This window comes from Copidosoma floridanum, unplaced genomic scaffold (genome assembly GCF_036245765.1).
Source record: "Copidosoma floridanum isolate Cflo_tuat_1 unplaced genomic scaffold, Cflo_Japanese_pri ptg000012l, whole genome shotgun sequence".
Classification (NCBI taxonomy): Eukaryota; Metazoa; Arthropoda; class Insecta; order Hymenoptera; family Encyrtidae; genus Copidosoma; species Copidosoma floridanum.
Genome location: NW_028321889.1, coordinates 3,138,617 through 3,155,604, shown reverse-complemented (window position 1 = coordinate 3,155,604; position 16,988 = coordinate 3,138,617). Strand labels below are relative to the sequence as shown.

The 16,988-nt window shown below is 35.3% G+C and overlaps 1 protein-coding gene across 1 annotated transcript in view; it reads left to right on the top strand.

Moving 5' to 3' along the window:
• The window catches only part of Eip93F (Ecdysone-induced protein 93F), a 90,398-nt gene extending 81,828 nt beyond the window's left edge, over positions 1 to 8,570 (top strand). Inside the window, exons 13-20 of the mRNA XM_089590599.1 lie at positions 864 to 1,126; positions 2,234 to 2,250; positions 2,647 to 2,792; positions 2,873 to 3,266; positions 3,343 to 3,706; positions 3,796 to 4,232; positions 4,380 to 4,927; positions 6,449 to 8,570. Of these exons, the coding sequence (XP_089446725.1) occupies positions 864 to 1,126; positions 2,234 to 2,250; positions 2,647 to 2,792; positions 2,873 to 3,266; positions 3,343 to 3,706; positions 3,796 to 4,232; positions 4,380 to 4,927; positions 6,449 to 6,832 (2,553 nt within the window). The 3' untranslated portion in view covers positions 6,833 to 8,570. The remainder of the gene's footprint in view (positions 1 to 863; positions 1,127 to 2,233; positions 2,251 to 2,646; positions 2,793 to 2,872; positions 3,267 to 3,342; positions 3,707 to 3,795; positions 4,233 to 4,379; positions 4,928 to 6,448) is intronic.
• Positions 8,571 to 16,988: the final 8,418 nt, after the last annotated feature.

Sequence of the window (16,988 nt, the reverse complement as noted above, 5' to 3'; positions counted from 1 at the left end):
CATTTGATAACATTTTTCCTTTCGAATGGAATCGTATTAAATTAAAAAAAAAGCATCTTTCTATTTTACGAAAATTTTTTTTTAACGCTTACAATAAAACGTAACACAAATATTTATATTTAGTCAGATTTCACTCGAAAAGTGTGTCACAAACTGAGGTAACGCATTGAGAACGAAAAAAATTTTTTAATTTTCTTAAAAACTGACTTATAAAAAATGTATGCACTCTAGTAAACAACAAACTGTTTGGTAAGAGCAACCTCCGTTCGTTGATACTAAATAAAATAACTCGAACCACTAATCACCACTTAACACCAAAAACCCAAAAAAATTTTAAATCAAATAATCAATCCGTGACTTTTTAGGTAGTTCCATGAGAGAATGATTTCCAAATTTCAAAAATAAACAGATCGATGCGGTACAATACAAAGGTGTTTCATGAACTGGTAATTTTTCTTTTCAAACGTTCATCACATAAAAAAAAGTATCTTAAACAGTTTAGATTTTTATACGATTATAATTTTCGCTAGACATGCGTAACTCTTTGAACCGTTTTTACGATGAAATTTTGGGCACGTTAACTGTTTCCCAGTAATTTTTTACGAAGAATTTCAATGAACAAAAAACTCCATTGACTTACAATTTGGAAAATTTAGCCTATACACCTTATATCTGCGAATCGTGGATCTCTTCATGGCGTGACTTCAACGTACATGACAACTAAAAATTAAAAAAACAAGACTCTCTCATGGAACCACCTAAAAAAAAATTCGCTCCGACAAAGTATCGTTTCCGTTCTTATGCATTTTCTACATGCATCGCCCAAGAAAAATAACCAATAAACAAACCCTGGGCGAGCCTAGGTGGACGAGAAAGATCTGTCGGGCGCCGAGGAGGAGAAGGAGGTGGAGAAGGCTCTACTGAAGCCACTGCTATCGCTCGAAGATCTAGTAAGATTTTCCAGCCTCGAAAGTGGTGGTGGCGAGTCACTGAGGGCACTATTGCAACGTGGGGCACACGAGGCAGCTGCCGGTGGTGCCCCCGAATGGACCTCGGCGTTCGAGCACTCCAACATCGGGCCCTACTTACAAAAAATGCTCGCTGCCACTGCACCGTTTAAAGGTCAGTTACAACAATGGGTTTTTTTATCCTTTTTTTAGAAAAATTTGAAAATAATTACTTACTTTTTGTTGCTACATTTCGGATTATCCTTCGGTAACTAAAGTTTTCGAATCAGAGAAAAATTCTTTACTCCAAGGATTAAGTTGGTTTGGAATTCATCTCATACAATTGAATAAAAAATTTGTTGGGAAAAAAAAGAGTTACATTTTTTTTTCATTCAAGATAAAAAAAAATTAAATTACGTTTAACAGCACATATGTAAAGATGTTCTCTTCGATTCAAAGACAGAATAATAATTAAAAAATATAACCATTACATTAAAACCATAATCTTCACTTTCGTACCAACAATACACGCACGGTTTCTTCTGAAATTCAGTTCCACGGAAACAACTTCGTAACATCTCATTAAAATTAAATACAGAAACTAGCAGCGACAGTTAGCCTCTGATGTTTGCAAATACGAGTAAAACAGATAATTATTCGCATCGATGCCCGCTGCCTCGAAAATTTCCGTACATTATAGCTCCCAAGTTTCCAGGTTTCAATTCGTAATGCATTAGTAGTACAACTTACATCATACTTATGTAGCCAGAAAAGTCGGTACAGCACGTAAATAAAGTTGGAAAAAGTAGAAAAGGAAAATTGGGTCAGTTCCGCGCGTATTGCTTATCTCTACGATTTTCCGACTTTAACGTTTGGTGTAGCTTATATATAAACGTATATATAGTGTGCGTGAGTAACGAAAGTTCCAAAAGGCAGCAGCGCGAGAGGGGCACATATAACTCTCTTCTCCCTATAAACCCCCCTCAAAAGACGCACAGGTTGAAGTTGGTGTTCTTCTACTTTGTTCCAACCTTTCACGAGCCTCTACCACCCTCGCCCCCCTCAATTGCATCTACGCGAATTTTTCTAATTTTTCCAATGCTATTTATAATGGGAGATTTTCAAAAATACTTGTAGTCGAGGCTTGCAATTTTACTTTTTTTTCTACAATCCTAAGCTTCATATGTATTTTCTACGTCGAAGCTTTGGTTTAAAATTGTATTATCTGAGTTGGATATGTTAAAATGCGCTACCGATTTTTATGACACCATGTGTTCATCTCTTAGAATCTTTTTCGATGCAGGTTTATTACAGATGTTCATTGAAGACCTTGAAGTTGTGAGAAACTAATCAAGGATGAAGGACGCAAACTCTTAGCGTCATCTAAAAATATCCAATAAAGAAGTTTCGTTTTAACATAACCTCTTCGTCCCACGTCCTCTTAATACTACATAATTATACGAATATCACAAAACGCAAATGTAGAGTACACGTAGAGCAAATGTCATAGATTAGGTACAATTTATCAGATGATGGATTGGATCCTAACCTAGCGCTTTTTTATTGTCTTTTTACTTTTCAAGAAAATCATATATATATATATATATAATCGCTTCCAAAATAACATCGCTAATATTACTTTGCTGCTTTAAATACCTTAGACCACGAAATAAAATAAAAACTCGATATATCTCCATAGGAATGGTGTCGCAAGACTACAGAATACCAGAGGTCATGCACCGGCTAATGTGCGAGGAAAAAAAGCTGAACAAGGATACGAACATCGTGAATGGCGACCAGGTACAACACCTTCAACACGTCACGCTTCTCCACCGACTCTCTCAGGTATGCAAACACTAACCAACTAGTTTCCTCCCCCCTTCTCCCTCCTCCACCGATATAATCTGCCAGTAATATTGTCACAGTCGAACCAACAACGAGTCTCGGTGAATAATGACGACTTCAACCCTATGATCGAGGACGATGCAAGCGACAGCGGCCAGGGCCGGCCAATCCTCAAGATTCCGTCCTACAAGCCAGCCAGTAGCAGCGGCGGTGGTGGTGGTGGCGCGACGACACCCGGCCCCAGCAAAAACGGACCCGAATCGGCAGCTGCCAGCTTCGCCCAGAGCTTCGTGGCAAACGCCAGTCCCGGTCTTCTCGAGCGTGTCAGTCCTGCCACCGCGTTCTCCGGCACGAGCTCGCCCACCAACTCGCTCGTTGGCAAAGCCATGCCCGTTAACTTCCGGGACGTCATCGCCAAGAGCATCAGCGTCAAGTTCCAGGAGGGCCAGCAGCAGCAGCATACTCCCCTTTCTGGCAAGCAAAGAACGCTCAGTCTTGGCGATAAGGAGGACCGATATAACATGCCTAATAATGCATTTTTCCCGTACAGGTCCGGGAACGGCCCAGTCACTGATCGTCGAGCCAAGCCCGTATAAGCGCGGTCGCTTCACACCACCCACGCAGCAGCAATCGGCTGCTCAACAGGTGTCCACGGGCAACCAGTCGTCGCTCAGTCACAAGGCGTCGGTCCAATCGCAGGACAAGAATCAGAACAAGCAGAGCGCGGGGGGCAAGGGCACGAGACCGAAACGCGGCAAGTATCGCAATTACGACCGAGACAGTCTGGTCGAGGCGGTCAGGGCCGTGCAAAGGGGAGAGATGAGTGTGCATAGGGCAGGCAGCTACTACGGCGTGCCGCATTCGACGCTTGAGTACAAGGTCAAGGAGCGGCATCTCATGAGGCCGAGAAAGAGGTGTGTAGAGATATAGTGTTTCGTTGGTGGTGATACTGTTTCGATCGTGATGATGATGATGATGATGATTGTTTTGGTGTCGTTGCCAGGGATCAAAAGCAACCGGACGACAAGTCGAAGGACGGTGGTACGGGCACGGGCTCGACAGCTCTGCGTACAAGCGGAGGGCCAACGGGAACGAACGCAACCGCGGACAAGAAGGCTCCGGTGACACTGCTCAAACCTCAACAGAAGCCATTTGGTAGCTCGGCGGCGGCAGCAGCAGCCACGGGGGGCATGCCAGTGTCCAATGGCCTCAAAATGCCACCCTTCATGGACGGCATGACCGCCCACTTACCCTTCGCACACCCATTCAACTTTTGGGGTCCTGCTCCTTTTATGCCAGCGCCTTTCATACCCGGTGGGCCCAACGTGCCTCCCGCGGCTATCCTCCAGACCGAGCAGTATTTCGCGTCGCAACGGATGCGAGGTCTTCAGGAACAGCAGCAGCGTAACGCCCGGGATGGCACGCTATCAGAGCAGCCAGGTATATATCTATCTACTACTACTTCTGTACTTGAATATACGAACAAAAGGATGAGTCAGACCTTAGACTAATTTTTTATTTGTCTATTGCCAGCGCCACTACAATCGAAAGTATAAAACAAAAACCCGAACCTAATGAAATTTACAGGTACATCAAACGCACGGGGTACCTCGTTGATGAAATCACCACGGGACATGAGCGAGAGCGGTAGCCAGTACGAGGGTAACAGTCCAGTCTCAGCAGCGGCGGTGGCTGCAGCGGCAGCAAATGGAAGCTTTCTCGATAACCTAATAAGGTCGAGTCTGGAATCAAGTATGCCGCGCGACCGCACAACCGGTGCGCCACCACAAACCCAACCGGAAAACCTGGGTAGCAAAGTCCTAATAGACCAGCTGTGCAGAAACTCGAGGCGGACGCCTTTACCCCGCCTGACGCAACAGGACAGTAGCGAAGACGAGGCGCCGACGAATTATCGAGTACAAACGCCGCAGCAACAGAGGCCGTTGCCAGAGCGACCAGAGCGCGTACCTACCGTTGATCTGAGTCCTTCGCCCTCCGAAAGGGCCAGAGCTACGGATGAGGGTAGCGATCGGGGATTGGCGTCGCCACCGACGCCGCTCTCCCTGTCCAGGCTCAGTGGATCTGGTAGGGATGACGAGACCACCAGAGATTCTAGGAGTAGCCGCGAACGCGAGGTAAACACAAATGCTCCCAAGTGTTACGTTATATTACATAAGTATTGTTTATATTAGTTTTTTCTTTTTCTATCGTGGAAAGATTGCGGTGGTGGTTATTCATGTATACCTTTCGACAAGAAGAGTTTCAGGGTTCTTAGTAATGGATGATAAGGATCAAAATTTATCATCTTATTTAGAAAAATATATGAAAAAAGCCATATTAATAGGCTTAGTCGCTTTGTTTCAAAGCTTATACTGTTGATTTTTAAGTAGGTATAAATGTATAAATACTTATTGTGTTTATTTTCATCAGCTATTGATTGATTGATACTTTACAGAGTTATTTTTATTATTGGAAAAAAAAAAAAAAAAAAAAAAAAAAAAAACTAAAATGGAACGTTGAAAAAAAGAAAAATCTTTGGAATCTAAAGCTCTAATTCGAAAGTTACTGAAATCCGACATTAACTTTGTCGTTGTTTTGAGACCTCTGAAAGTTCCGAACGGATACTTCAAGTAACAAACGTTAGTTACCCTTACCCTTAGAACGTATTCTTATAAGCAAGGCACCACTATTGTGATATAATCAAGATAAAGGCTCTAGAGACGTAATCGATGTTCATCAGTGTGTTTCGATAGTTCGTTACAACATCGAAACAGCGGATAATTGGAGTCTACTTAGGATGATTCCTTCGAAGTCATCTTATGGTGGGCAAGTTTTGTCGTGACCATCCTGATACTGAAGCTACTTGAATGTTTCGAAATAACGACATGCACCTCCTAAAATTTGTTTCGAACCATTATCCAGAACCCTGAAATTTTTCTTAGTAGCCTACTAAATGCATCATTTACATACACGTACGGTACATTTAACATAATGCTTGTAATGCGTTCTCACATTTTATCTCATCATAGAAATATTTCAAACAGTATTTTATACGTATATCATTACTCATTAAATGTTGAAAAAAAATTTTTTGCTTTTTTTTCGTACAGTACTTACACTTTGAAGTTGTAAGCCACCTCGGGCAATCTTTGTGAAAAGAAACATATACTTACCTGTAATAATAACTTGATGAGCACTAATATTTCCGTAATACGTAGTGAACATGAGAATCTATACAATTTTTCTTAAGTACTGGCTAACTTTCAGTGGTGAAATCTTCATTTACTATTTTTCTGTAGGTAGTTTCACGATTAGAGACTGTAATGACTTCTGTGGGACACAACGGTGATAGTTAAGGGTACGGCTATTTCATTGATGTTCGGATCCTATAACTCTCACCCACGCTTCTATATTCCATACACAATTATCTATCGTCTGTTTCTCCCTCTCGCCCCCATACACATGTACATTATCCTTACCTGTGATGAATGTGAACTTTGGCCATGATAATCATGATGAATGATTGACAATCATCCCGCAACGAATTACACGCAAAATTGTTATACGATCCGAACGCTTAACATGAAAAAAAAACCTGATTGCAAATGAGATATCTAACGTGCCCGATCGACCTCTTTTTGACGGCAAACATACAGGTAACAAACGGTGGAGGCAGCGACAAATCCGATGATCGCACGCAGGACTCGAGCAGTAACAGTAGCGGCAACAACACGACGAAGCTGAACCACTTCCCGGACATGAAGCAGCAGCAGCAGCAGCAGAACCTTTATGCCGCGTCAACTGACAAAAAAAGTGCCTGTGATAGTAAGCTTATAGTAGATCAATCGAGCCAGAAGACTCAGCAAGCTAGCAGCGTCAAGGAGTACGTTGGCGGTGATTACGCCAACAACGGCGGCATGAACGGCCCATCGTCGACGAGCCCGGCGTCCCAGCAGGCTATCTCCTCGTCACCGTCGCCACCGAGTCCTTCCCGCTCGCCCGAGACGATGATGGCCATCGACGAGTCGGTAGAACAGTAGGGCAGTTTACAAAATGAAAATATAAAGACAAACAAAGAAAAGGATGATTAACAGTTTTAATTGTAATTGTAATAATATATAAGCGAGGGATTATGCGAACAAGGGATCGGGAGGTTGAAGGGTGGCGACAGCTCGCGCGAAGAGCGTCATCTTCGATCGAACGTATGTTGTTATTTAACCATACACACGTGGGAGGAGTAAAAGCGGCGGACGATACGAAAAGGGTATACTGCGCATGTTATACGCTTAAAAATTAGCTTAAGGAGATCGATGAGGGATTAAATACGATGTAGGAAAAAAAAGGCTAAAAGGCGGCCCATGAAGCTAGGATGTTTTCTAAAAAAAAAAAAAGGAATGAATAAATAAATAAGAAAGCGAGTTGTATAATCGATGAAACTAAACGCGCGTAGTTTTCATATACACATGTATACATACACATCGAAACACTCGACGTTTTTCGACTGTTAGATAGAGAGAGAGAGAGAGAGGGGGGAAGAACGCGCGAGGTTTCGATACAACCTAGCGGTACAAAAAAACACATGTTTATCGAAACACACGTGAGAACTCGCACATATCGTGCATCTCACATTCAAGCCCGTTGACCTGTACGACTTTATACGTGGATTCATGCCCAATATGAGTGTGATATCTAGTATGGTAATTGGGCCACGATCTTTGGTCCTGAAATTATTAATATTATTATTTTTTTTTTTTTTTCCTAATTCCAACATCATACATTCCTTTATCTATTTGTCTGTTGTAACTGTATCATTATTCTTTACTATCTCTCGATTAAGTTATCCGAAAATTAATATTAAAATCTCCCCGTTAAACTTACTGATAACCTAATGTGTACCAATTATTGATGAAATCATGTTAAGAAAATATGAAAATGCAGAGTACAATAGATCGTTACTATTTATATTTACATGCCATTTTGTGATCGAATGCATATCAAATTGTGTATTTGATCTGTCACAAGCTTTCTATTTTGTCACCAGTGCACTACTGAATTTCTATCAAAAGTCAGACATTAATAATTAGACAAAATCTCGAGTATGAAATAATGTAAGTATTTGTGCATGAAACATCGTATTTCATACACATGATTTCATAGTAACAAACAAGCGTACGATGTACAATAATTCAGTACGACTCTAACAGTAAATATAAGTCGCGTTTCACAGGCTCGCGAGTGTGAAGAAAGAACTCAGTTGTAGTTTCGCTTTGATCTCGTCGAAGCTGCGTGGAATAACATAACCTAAAAAAAGTGGTAAAGTAAGAACACAAGAGCAAGATAGATTGCAAAGAGACGATTAAACGAATAAAAGAATAGTACTCGAGACGATTCAATAAAAACAAAAAAAATCAAGCAAAAATGTGAAAGAAAAAAACTGGACGAAACACAAAGTGTTTTTTTCAAAAATCTTACACTGTGTTTTGTCAAAAATCTTACACTAACGAGCTAACATACCCACACTTTGGAAAAGGAGATATTTACACTGATAATACACTTAAATACACATATAAAGACACAAACAAAAACATATTAAGTATAAGAAAAAATCTTAAAGTCTAAAACACCCGCGCGAGACTGCATGACCCTGTTCGAACATACTCTAAACAAAAACCCCCTTTGATTTGAATAAATAATAAATCATATATGTGATTTGTAAGGAAATTCCCATCTAAACGATAATGAACCAAGCAAAGAAAAGTAAAAAAATTATAATTATATATATATTACTATTACAAAGAAAGAAAAAACAGCGATAAAAAACATGAGGAGAACGAAAAATAGGGTTACTCACCGAACTGTTTCTTATTAACTGTAATTATCGATATATAGTGGTTTTGTCGTATGAAAAAATTTAAAAAGACTGCGATAACTATGGAAGGTAAAAAAGGGGTTTTCAAACAAACGAGCGCAACTTATTTTTTTGTCTATCACTGTAAAAGAAAAAAACCTCACCTAACCTCAAAGGATTGAAAAAAAAGAACTTATAACTAAACAAAAACTATTAAACACTACTTTTAACGTTTAAGGAGGCAACGTAAATATTGATAAGAATGAAATATTATATATACATATACATACATATATTTTTGGTCATTAAAAAAAATAAGAAGAGGTGAGTGGAAAGGTGAAAAAAAAAGAAGAAAAATTATGAAACTAAAGAAGCGTGGATGCTAGTCTAGTCTTTTTGTTGCTGGTGGTGCATCGATGAGCATGATTTTTTCTTTCTATAAAATGACAATATTCTCTGAATATCTCAGTTTCTTCAGCCCAACGACGTTTCAAAGTGATAACGAAAAACTTATGGCAGATGTAGACTACCCTAGGACTGGAGTAGAAAACGGGGCAAGCGTAAAATCAAGATAATGGTGAAGGGAAATAAGCCCAAGGAACTTTTTTATACCAGAATAATCAGCGAATTTTCTATGATAGCTACCAACTCCTTTTTACCGCAGTAAAAAAAAAATAGCCATTAAAATCCCTGAGGCTACCCCTTCTCGCCCGTCGGATGATCGTCAATCTTCTAGCATGGATATTGAAATTGCTACTGAAAAGATTTCAAAATGGTTCATCTTTAGCGTATAGAGGTGATTGGAAAAGCGAAATACGGATGTATAACTCGACACCTGAGCCAACGGAGTTTTCGAAATATTTCAGAGTGAAATTTTTCTAAAAAAAGTAATTACTTTCTCGTCCAATTCAGTATAGTTTTTAAAGGTAAGAAAAAAAGAAAATTCGAGTCTAAGATTAAATACTGCATCCTGAATTTTCAAGTTCCTGAAGTGCAGGTCTATATGACCAGTACATCATCCATAAAGTTACTGGAGAAAGAAAAACGAAAAAAAAAAAAAAAAAAAAAAAAAAATTGATTCCTTTGAGCTCGATTCGACTATAGGTGTTATCTTTAGCGTCCGAGGATGAGTTTGGCAAAAGAATTTTGTTGAAGTATGATGACGACATGGAATTAAGAAGATAATTTTCTGAGTCGTGACTCCGACATGTTGGTGAGTGGGCATAATGGATGGTAAATGAGGACAAAAGCTTCAACCACAGTAATCAAAATCAGGATGATAAAAACAAGAGAATTAGAAGTACAAGAATAGTGTTTTTTTTTTTTTTTTTTTTTCTTGTTAAAGGCCAGCTAAATTTTTTAAAAACCACGCACTCGTCTGGACTCTTATTCGACTGAAACTTTTTAGGCTGTAAATAAACTTTAAGCATGTGTGTTCGATGTCTAAACAAAAATTGCAAACATTTCATTGTAAAAGAATATTTATGGAAAAAAAGTAAAAATTATTGTACACGAAAAAAAAAACCACGTAAAATGACGTATAAATGGCAAAGCTAATCTCTTGGTGTTTTTTTGGAAATCTAAACTTTAAATAAACAAATTTAATCGTACGACAGTTGATAATAGCTCAGTGCGCGAGTTAATTTTAAGTGTGTAATGGTTTATTGCAGTAACCAAACTTTTTAGGCTATTAAGATTCAAAAGTATATTAAAAAAGACTTTCTTGTGGTTTTAAATGAATCATATAAGGGAACATTATATATTTAATGAATAACTAAAATTATTAAGATGTGTGGGTACATCAGTAAAGTGAAGAAGCAGTTTACGTGTATAAGCATCGCCTAATTAAAAATACAAATTTCAAGAACTTTCAAGTAGACGTTCTGCAGATGAAAAGATGTTTCAGAAAATGTTTTGAAAGTAGTGTGGATATAGTAATCGTTATTTTAAGTTTTACTCACACCCAACTCTTTTGAAAACGTCCCATCACAATTTCAGAAAACGAAGTATATCCCTACATAGGAATATGCATATATGCATGTTATTTTACATGAAGCATGAATAAGTTGAGAGATCAATTGAGAAACTGAAGATCATATTTTAATTAAAAAATTCATAGTTCCAATAGAAGCAGTGATCGTTTTTAAGTACAAGAATTTTGAATGAAATACAACTAATGGAATTTACTAAAAAGTCTGACAAAAAAAATAAATATCAAGATTATTTATGTTTCATGGAAAAGTATATCAACATTTTGGAACTCTGAAAAATTCAAAACGGTTTTCCATTTTTTTTTTTTTTTTTTTTTTTTCTAAAACACTTAATTCCTACAGATTAATTTATAAAACCTAAGAACCAACTCTGTTTTCCTAAGATTCATCTCGTATAAAACAAACAAATTCATTGTTAGATGTGAAAAAAATTAATTATATATTACTATGTACAAACTAATCTATCGCTATTGATCGTCGTTTTCAAACATAAATTAAAAATAAAAAAAGTTTCGATTAAGGCACTCACTGCGTTCGCTGAAACATTTAAATGTAAGGTATAAGATACGGCTAGGGTATAAGAAGTTATCTTTGAAACTTGTCCAGAAGCGCTTTATTAAAGCTCTTCAAGTCGTGGTAGAGTTAAAAAGAAATTGGTATACGATAACACATTTCTTGTATCGTCAAATCAATCTGATCCTTGTGTCTTGCAACTTTCAAATCACGTTGTAAAAAATCTTCTCTCATTACAGTAAAATCGATATTTTTATAAAAAATTAGGAAACCGACGTTAAAATATTAAAATTTTTTTTTATACTCCAAATACATTTGAAACAAATATATAAAAAATGATAGCTAAAAATTAATACACGTTGAAAATCAATTGCAAGTCATGAGGACCACATTGATAAGATAAATTTGAGTTTCTATTTTCAAAGAAAGAAACAAATCGTGGCTCTTTTTCTAGAGGAAGGCTCGTGCATAACGGCCCTTCGACTTTCCCTCTGGCTTACTTTTCTCACACAAACTTCACGAGTCTTCCTACGATTTCGACCCCTGACTCGTTCGTTATTTTTTGAATCTATTAATGAAAAAGTAAAAAAGACGAAAGGTGATAAAAATGGTGAAATAATAATAATAATAATAGAAAAAAGATAATTATACTTTTAGGAAAATTAAATTAGTTGTTAAACATACTTAATGCGTAAGTATAATTAATTAATTGTGTAATTAGATACCACAAAGTTGCCTTTGAATGCGTGATTTTTTGATAATTTAAAGTGGAAACTCGAAGTGTTCTCAAGATTGTATAAAGATTTTATTATTGTATTTAACAAATAATGACTTATCAATCGTGTGTGTACTTTATAAGCTGTAGCACCGAGTTCATGCACGTAAAATCAAAAGAAACAAAAACTAAATATGTAATAAAAAAGTGATGGGTGAAACACCGTGACTGAGAAATCGTTGGAAGACTAGCCTAATTGTATTGTAAAAGAAAATTTTCATGTTTAAAGAGGGAAAGTTGAAGTTAAAATAGCTCGTTACCTTCACACGACGAGAGGAAAAGAGTGGGATGAAGTACGATGAAAAAAAAAAAAATAAACAAAATGGTATGCAAAAAACGGAGTAGGGAAGAAAAAAAAACTGAAATTTTTAAAATATAAAAAAAGGTAAAACGTGGAGATAAATAAATATATTATATTATATAAATATATATTATATTATATTAAAATATCTGTGATGTATTAAAAAAAAGTAACAAAATTTTGATGTATATTTTTCACAAGATATCGTAATCCAACTAGTGTTTACTTCGATAAGAACATAATATATATTGTCTATTGTAATTATAAAAAACGAACGATAATACGAGTTGAAATGAAGTGAGAACATGAGGATGTATTGATAAGCTAACGATAATAAAAACTATGCGCGTGAGACAGAGTTGATACGATTATTGAGAATAATTTATTCGCAACTTGGATCCACACGAATTTTCATCGGTGGTCGGACGGGACCAAGATGGCGGGCATCTCTTCGCGAGTCGGACCTTAAACATTCCCATGATTTTTTTTTTATATTAATGTATAAAAAGATCTTGCTCAATTTTCAATATTTTGGAAACTGTCTTTTTTCACATTGGTGCTAACGTGGTTTAAGGGACTAATTAATTATTTAAATTATAGTTAATTCAAGCGTAAATTTAAAGAACACTTATTTTTGTGCCAATCATTTTGACTTCGAATAAAAAACTTTTCTGATTTTATATTTAATTATTAACGAGTACAAAATATTTATTACCAATAAACTTTGAAAGTTCAAATCATTTCTTGCGTATGTACAATCCAAAAAATAATTTGAAACGAATCAAGAAGTTATCCAAAATACATCAAAAAACAGAGCTTGATTTTTTTAAAACATCGTTTCGTCCTGGGACGTATAAGTGGGATGGAAAATCAATGGTTTTTGCATTTTTCAAAATTTAGGAAAATTTTACATTTGAATTGGAGTTGTTTTTTTCCAATAAGATTCAATGTAATCTACTCTATTGTGATTTATATGTGTTCTAATATATTAAATAAATAAAATAATATTGTTATTTTAGTAATTTACGTTTTGTAAAATTTGTAATCAAATGAATCCGTAAACTATTGAAATAAAAAAGTTTGTTACTAAATTAGCGTATGAAAAATAAAAAAGGTGCTTAAGTAATATTGTTAAAAATTAAGTAAGGTCTAAGAAGTTCCAAACTGTGCCTAAGTTTTGTTGGAATGACGTGTTTTAATATTGAAATTAGTTACGGAATTTAAACATAAACAAAAAAAGAAGCATTAAATATTCGAGCAACTCATGATTTGCTAGTCATAAGGGGAATTAAATTTTAAAACAGCCTGTCCGCCATCTTGCGTTCACCATATCAACATTCTTCGTGTTCAGTTTTTTTTTCTTAAATCTATAATAAGTGCAATTACATTCATCTTACGACGAGAGATCTTTAATAGGAAAAAAAAAAAAAAAAAATTAGGGAAAAGATACTTAGCTACGAAAAAAAGAGACAAAGTAGGTACATCACAAGCAGACATCTAAATGAGTTTGTAAAAACAATATTTGTTTTTGTCCCTCATTAAAAAAAATTTTTTTTTGAGGCACACCTTCGGAATAGGGCTCATTTTACTCTGAATATCGTGTACTAAAGAATAAAATTTTTAACACGGATTTCAGTGAGGGTGATACTTTATTTCCACGATTTACATTTTATTATTATATCTATGGAGATAATATGTATAGATATAATAACAGCATATAAATCGCGAAAAAAGGGTGTCACCCCTCTGAAATCCGTGTAGATAATTTTATTCTTATAGTACATGATATTACGAATAAACTGAGCCTTATCTCGACGGTGTGATCAAAAAAAATTTTTTTTTATAAAATGAGGAATAAAAACGGGATATTTTTTGTGGATTTCGCGATATGTAAAATGAAAATAAACATTAATTGTGTTTGATATATTTTTATTCTGTAAAATGACTTGTATGTGTTTATTCACGCGTTTTTCGATTATAGACGAAAAAATTGTTCCCTTCACGATCAACGAAGTGCCGTTCTGTTAAATCATGTTTAGCGAAGCTTTTGAGTGAGTATTCGATGACAGATTTTGAATCATTGGAATTTTTATTTTACAGTTAATTTTTATCAATTTTATGTCACTTCAGTTATTTATTTTGTATAAAAAAAAAATAAATAAAATTTAAACAAATTTTTAAAAATGTACAAAATTGTACCTCAAATAATGATTGTCTATGATATTTGTGGCTAGATTTAAAAACAATTTAGGTTCAAAGCTTATAAATACGTTTTTAAGTTGGTATTTACCATATAAAAGTATTTGGTTTTAATTAAAAAAAAAAAATTTTACTTTTATGTTTACTGGGAGCACAGTAATTTTTTAACTTAGGAATTGAATTCGTCATCGAAACTCAATCAAAAGCACGCATGTTTAGTTTGAAGGCAAAAAATGCAACCAGTTCTTGTCCGAAATTTGAGTACAGTTGATGATTTGTGTTGCCGAAACCAGTGCTGATTAAAATTATCATTGAGTCCAAATAACATAAGAAATCCTACAATTTAATTAAGAAATTACATCATATAAAAACAATTTCATTACTCTAATTTCAACTGAAAATAGAATATTTTCAACTGAAGATACAAAATTTTTTCACTTTTTTTTCGAAAGCACAAAGCCCTTCAAGATATTGTTATCAATCATGACAACGGGAATTTTTTAAATTGAACACTGTACTCAATTTTTAAGAAATGGACGAAAAATTTTCCAGACAAAATAGACTTATTTTGACGAGAAACTGTGGATTGCGTTTGAAGCTCGTTCTCTGATGATTTTTGAGGTAGCTATTTCTATTTAGGATAATCAATAATAAAAAAAAAGGGAAACTAAAAATAGGAAAAAATTTAGCGCCGATACTATCAATCACGAATAAGTTGGCGCTTTAATTGTTTTCGTACTGCATTTTTTCTATGTGCACTCTGTCGTTTCAAGCCTAAACGCTTCGACATCTCACCTCGACTTTTCTTTTTCCGAAAATTATTAATATTACCTCATATTTTTTTACATCGATCTTGAAGCTGTCAGTGTCACTACTGATGTATCTTAAATAGTTGATCCAATAAAAAACTTGATTGTAATTTATGACGGTATTGTGATTTAAAAATTAAAAAAAAAAATATTATTTACTTTTTTACAACTTAGTCGAAGTGGTGAGTTGCAGCGAAAAAAAAGGGCGCGATACGTAACAATGTTATTAGGTATAATTAGGCTTTAAGGTAATGGAATTTTTATCGTGAAGATTTTTAAAATAACTGTTTCAACTGTATAAAATAAGTAAATCGAAAAGCTAGGATTCACGCTGTTTTAAAAAAAACGCAGAATTTCAGCCTCGTCGTTATAAATATACAATAGCGTATAAGTATTTTAACGTATTCAAAAAAAAAAAAAAAGAAAAAAAGGAGAATTTTAACATTTATATACCCATATTGAACCGCAAGATTGTAAGAAAAAAAATGTTTCCACAGCGCGAAAATCCAAAGCCCCGTACAGCGAATGAAGAGAAAAAAAAAATTTATCATAATTCACGCACACACACACGTACCAATACACACACACGAACAACACAGGCAGTCTGCTCTGAACAGCTACGAAGAAAAAAATAAATATATAAATATAACCGAAACAAATAGCTCAATCCTGATACTTGGTCGTCTCCGTACAGTTATGCAGAAGACAAGTCGCAACGAAAGTGACGAAGCGATTGATTCTTAAAAAAATCACCCTGCCGATTTTAGACCGGTCGCTCACCTGTATTTGACAAATCTGATTATTAAGGGAACAATTTTTTAAACGCAACCGACCAACGCAACCAAGCATATCAAAGGCAAGTGTAAGCCCAGCATTTTTTTCCAGATAGTACAAAAAAAAAAAAAAAAAAAAAAAAAAAAAAAAATTGAGTGACCGGAATGAGCAAAAGTTTGGGGGTGAGTTTACAGAATTAGATCGCTTCGCTATTTTTGAGCCGCACGTTTTCGACAGCAAGGGCCGCGGGTTGCATACTCACCCGGACGCCCATCAACCGGCAACAAACAGATCATATAAATACTCGCGAACAATAGACGTGTCGCACAACGGCACAACCGGCAATGTCACGTCAAGACCGATTTTACTGTAATAATACCTAGGCTACAATTTTTTTTTTTTTTTTTTTTTTTTTTTTGTTCACACCACATAAAATGGTATAGCCAAGTAAAATCGTGTCATGACTCTCCCAACTAGTTCAACTGAAAAAAAAAAAAAATTTACAAACAATAGCCAACATAATATATATACTTACAAATAATACAAGTTAATTTCAATAAAGTACCGCTATGAAATAAGTAACAGTAATTACAAACATAACAGAAAATAAAAATAGATAAATAAAATGAAACTTTAAGGCATTAATATACGCAATGTGATTTTTTTTTAATTTTCAATAAATACATGGTTAACAACTAAATCATCACAAAAAAATAGCAAGCGAACGGATTGTCCTGAGTGACGGAGCTCCCCATAAATAAAATTTTATAAAATCCATACGGTCGGAAAACAAGTAAATACAAAAAGTACAGAAATAAAGTTTTAAAGCTAGGAAAAGAAACTACTATTACATAAACAAAAGAAGGTATATACGTGAAACATAACTATATATATATATTATAAATAAATATTACAGAAATGTAAAGGTATATTATTATGTGGAGCAAGTAATGCAAAAGAAGTACTATATTAATTATTATTCTTAT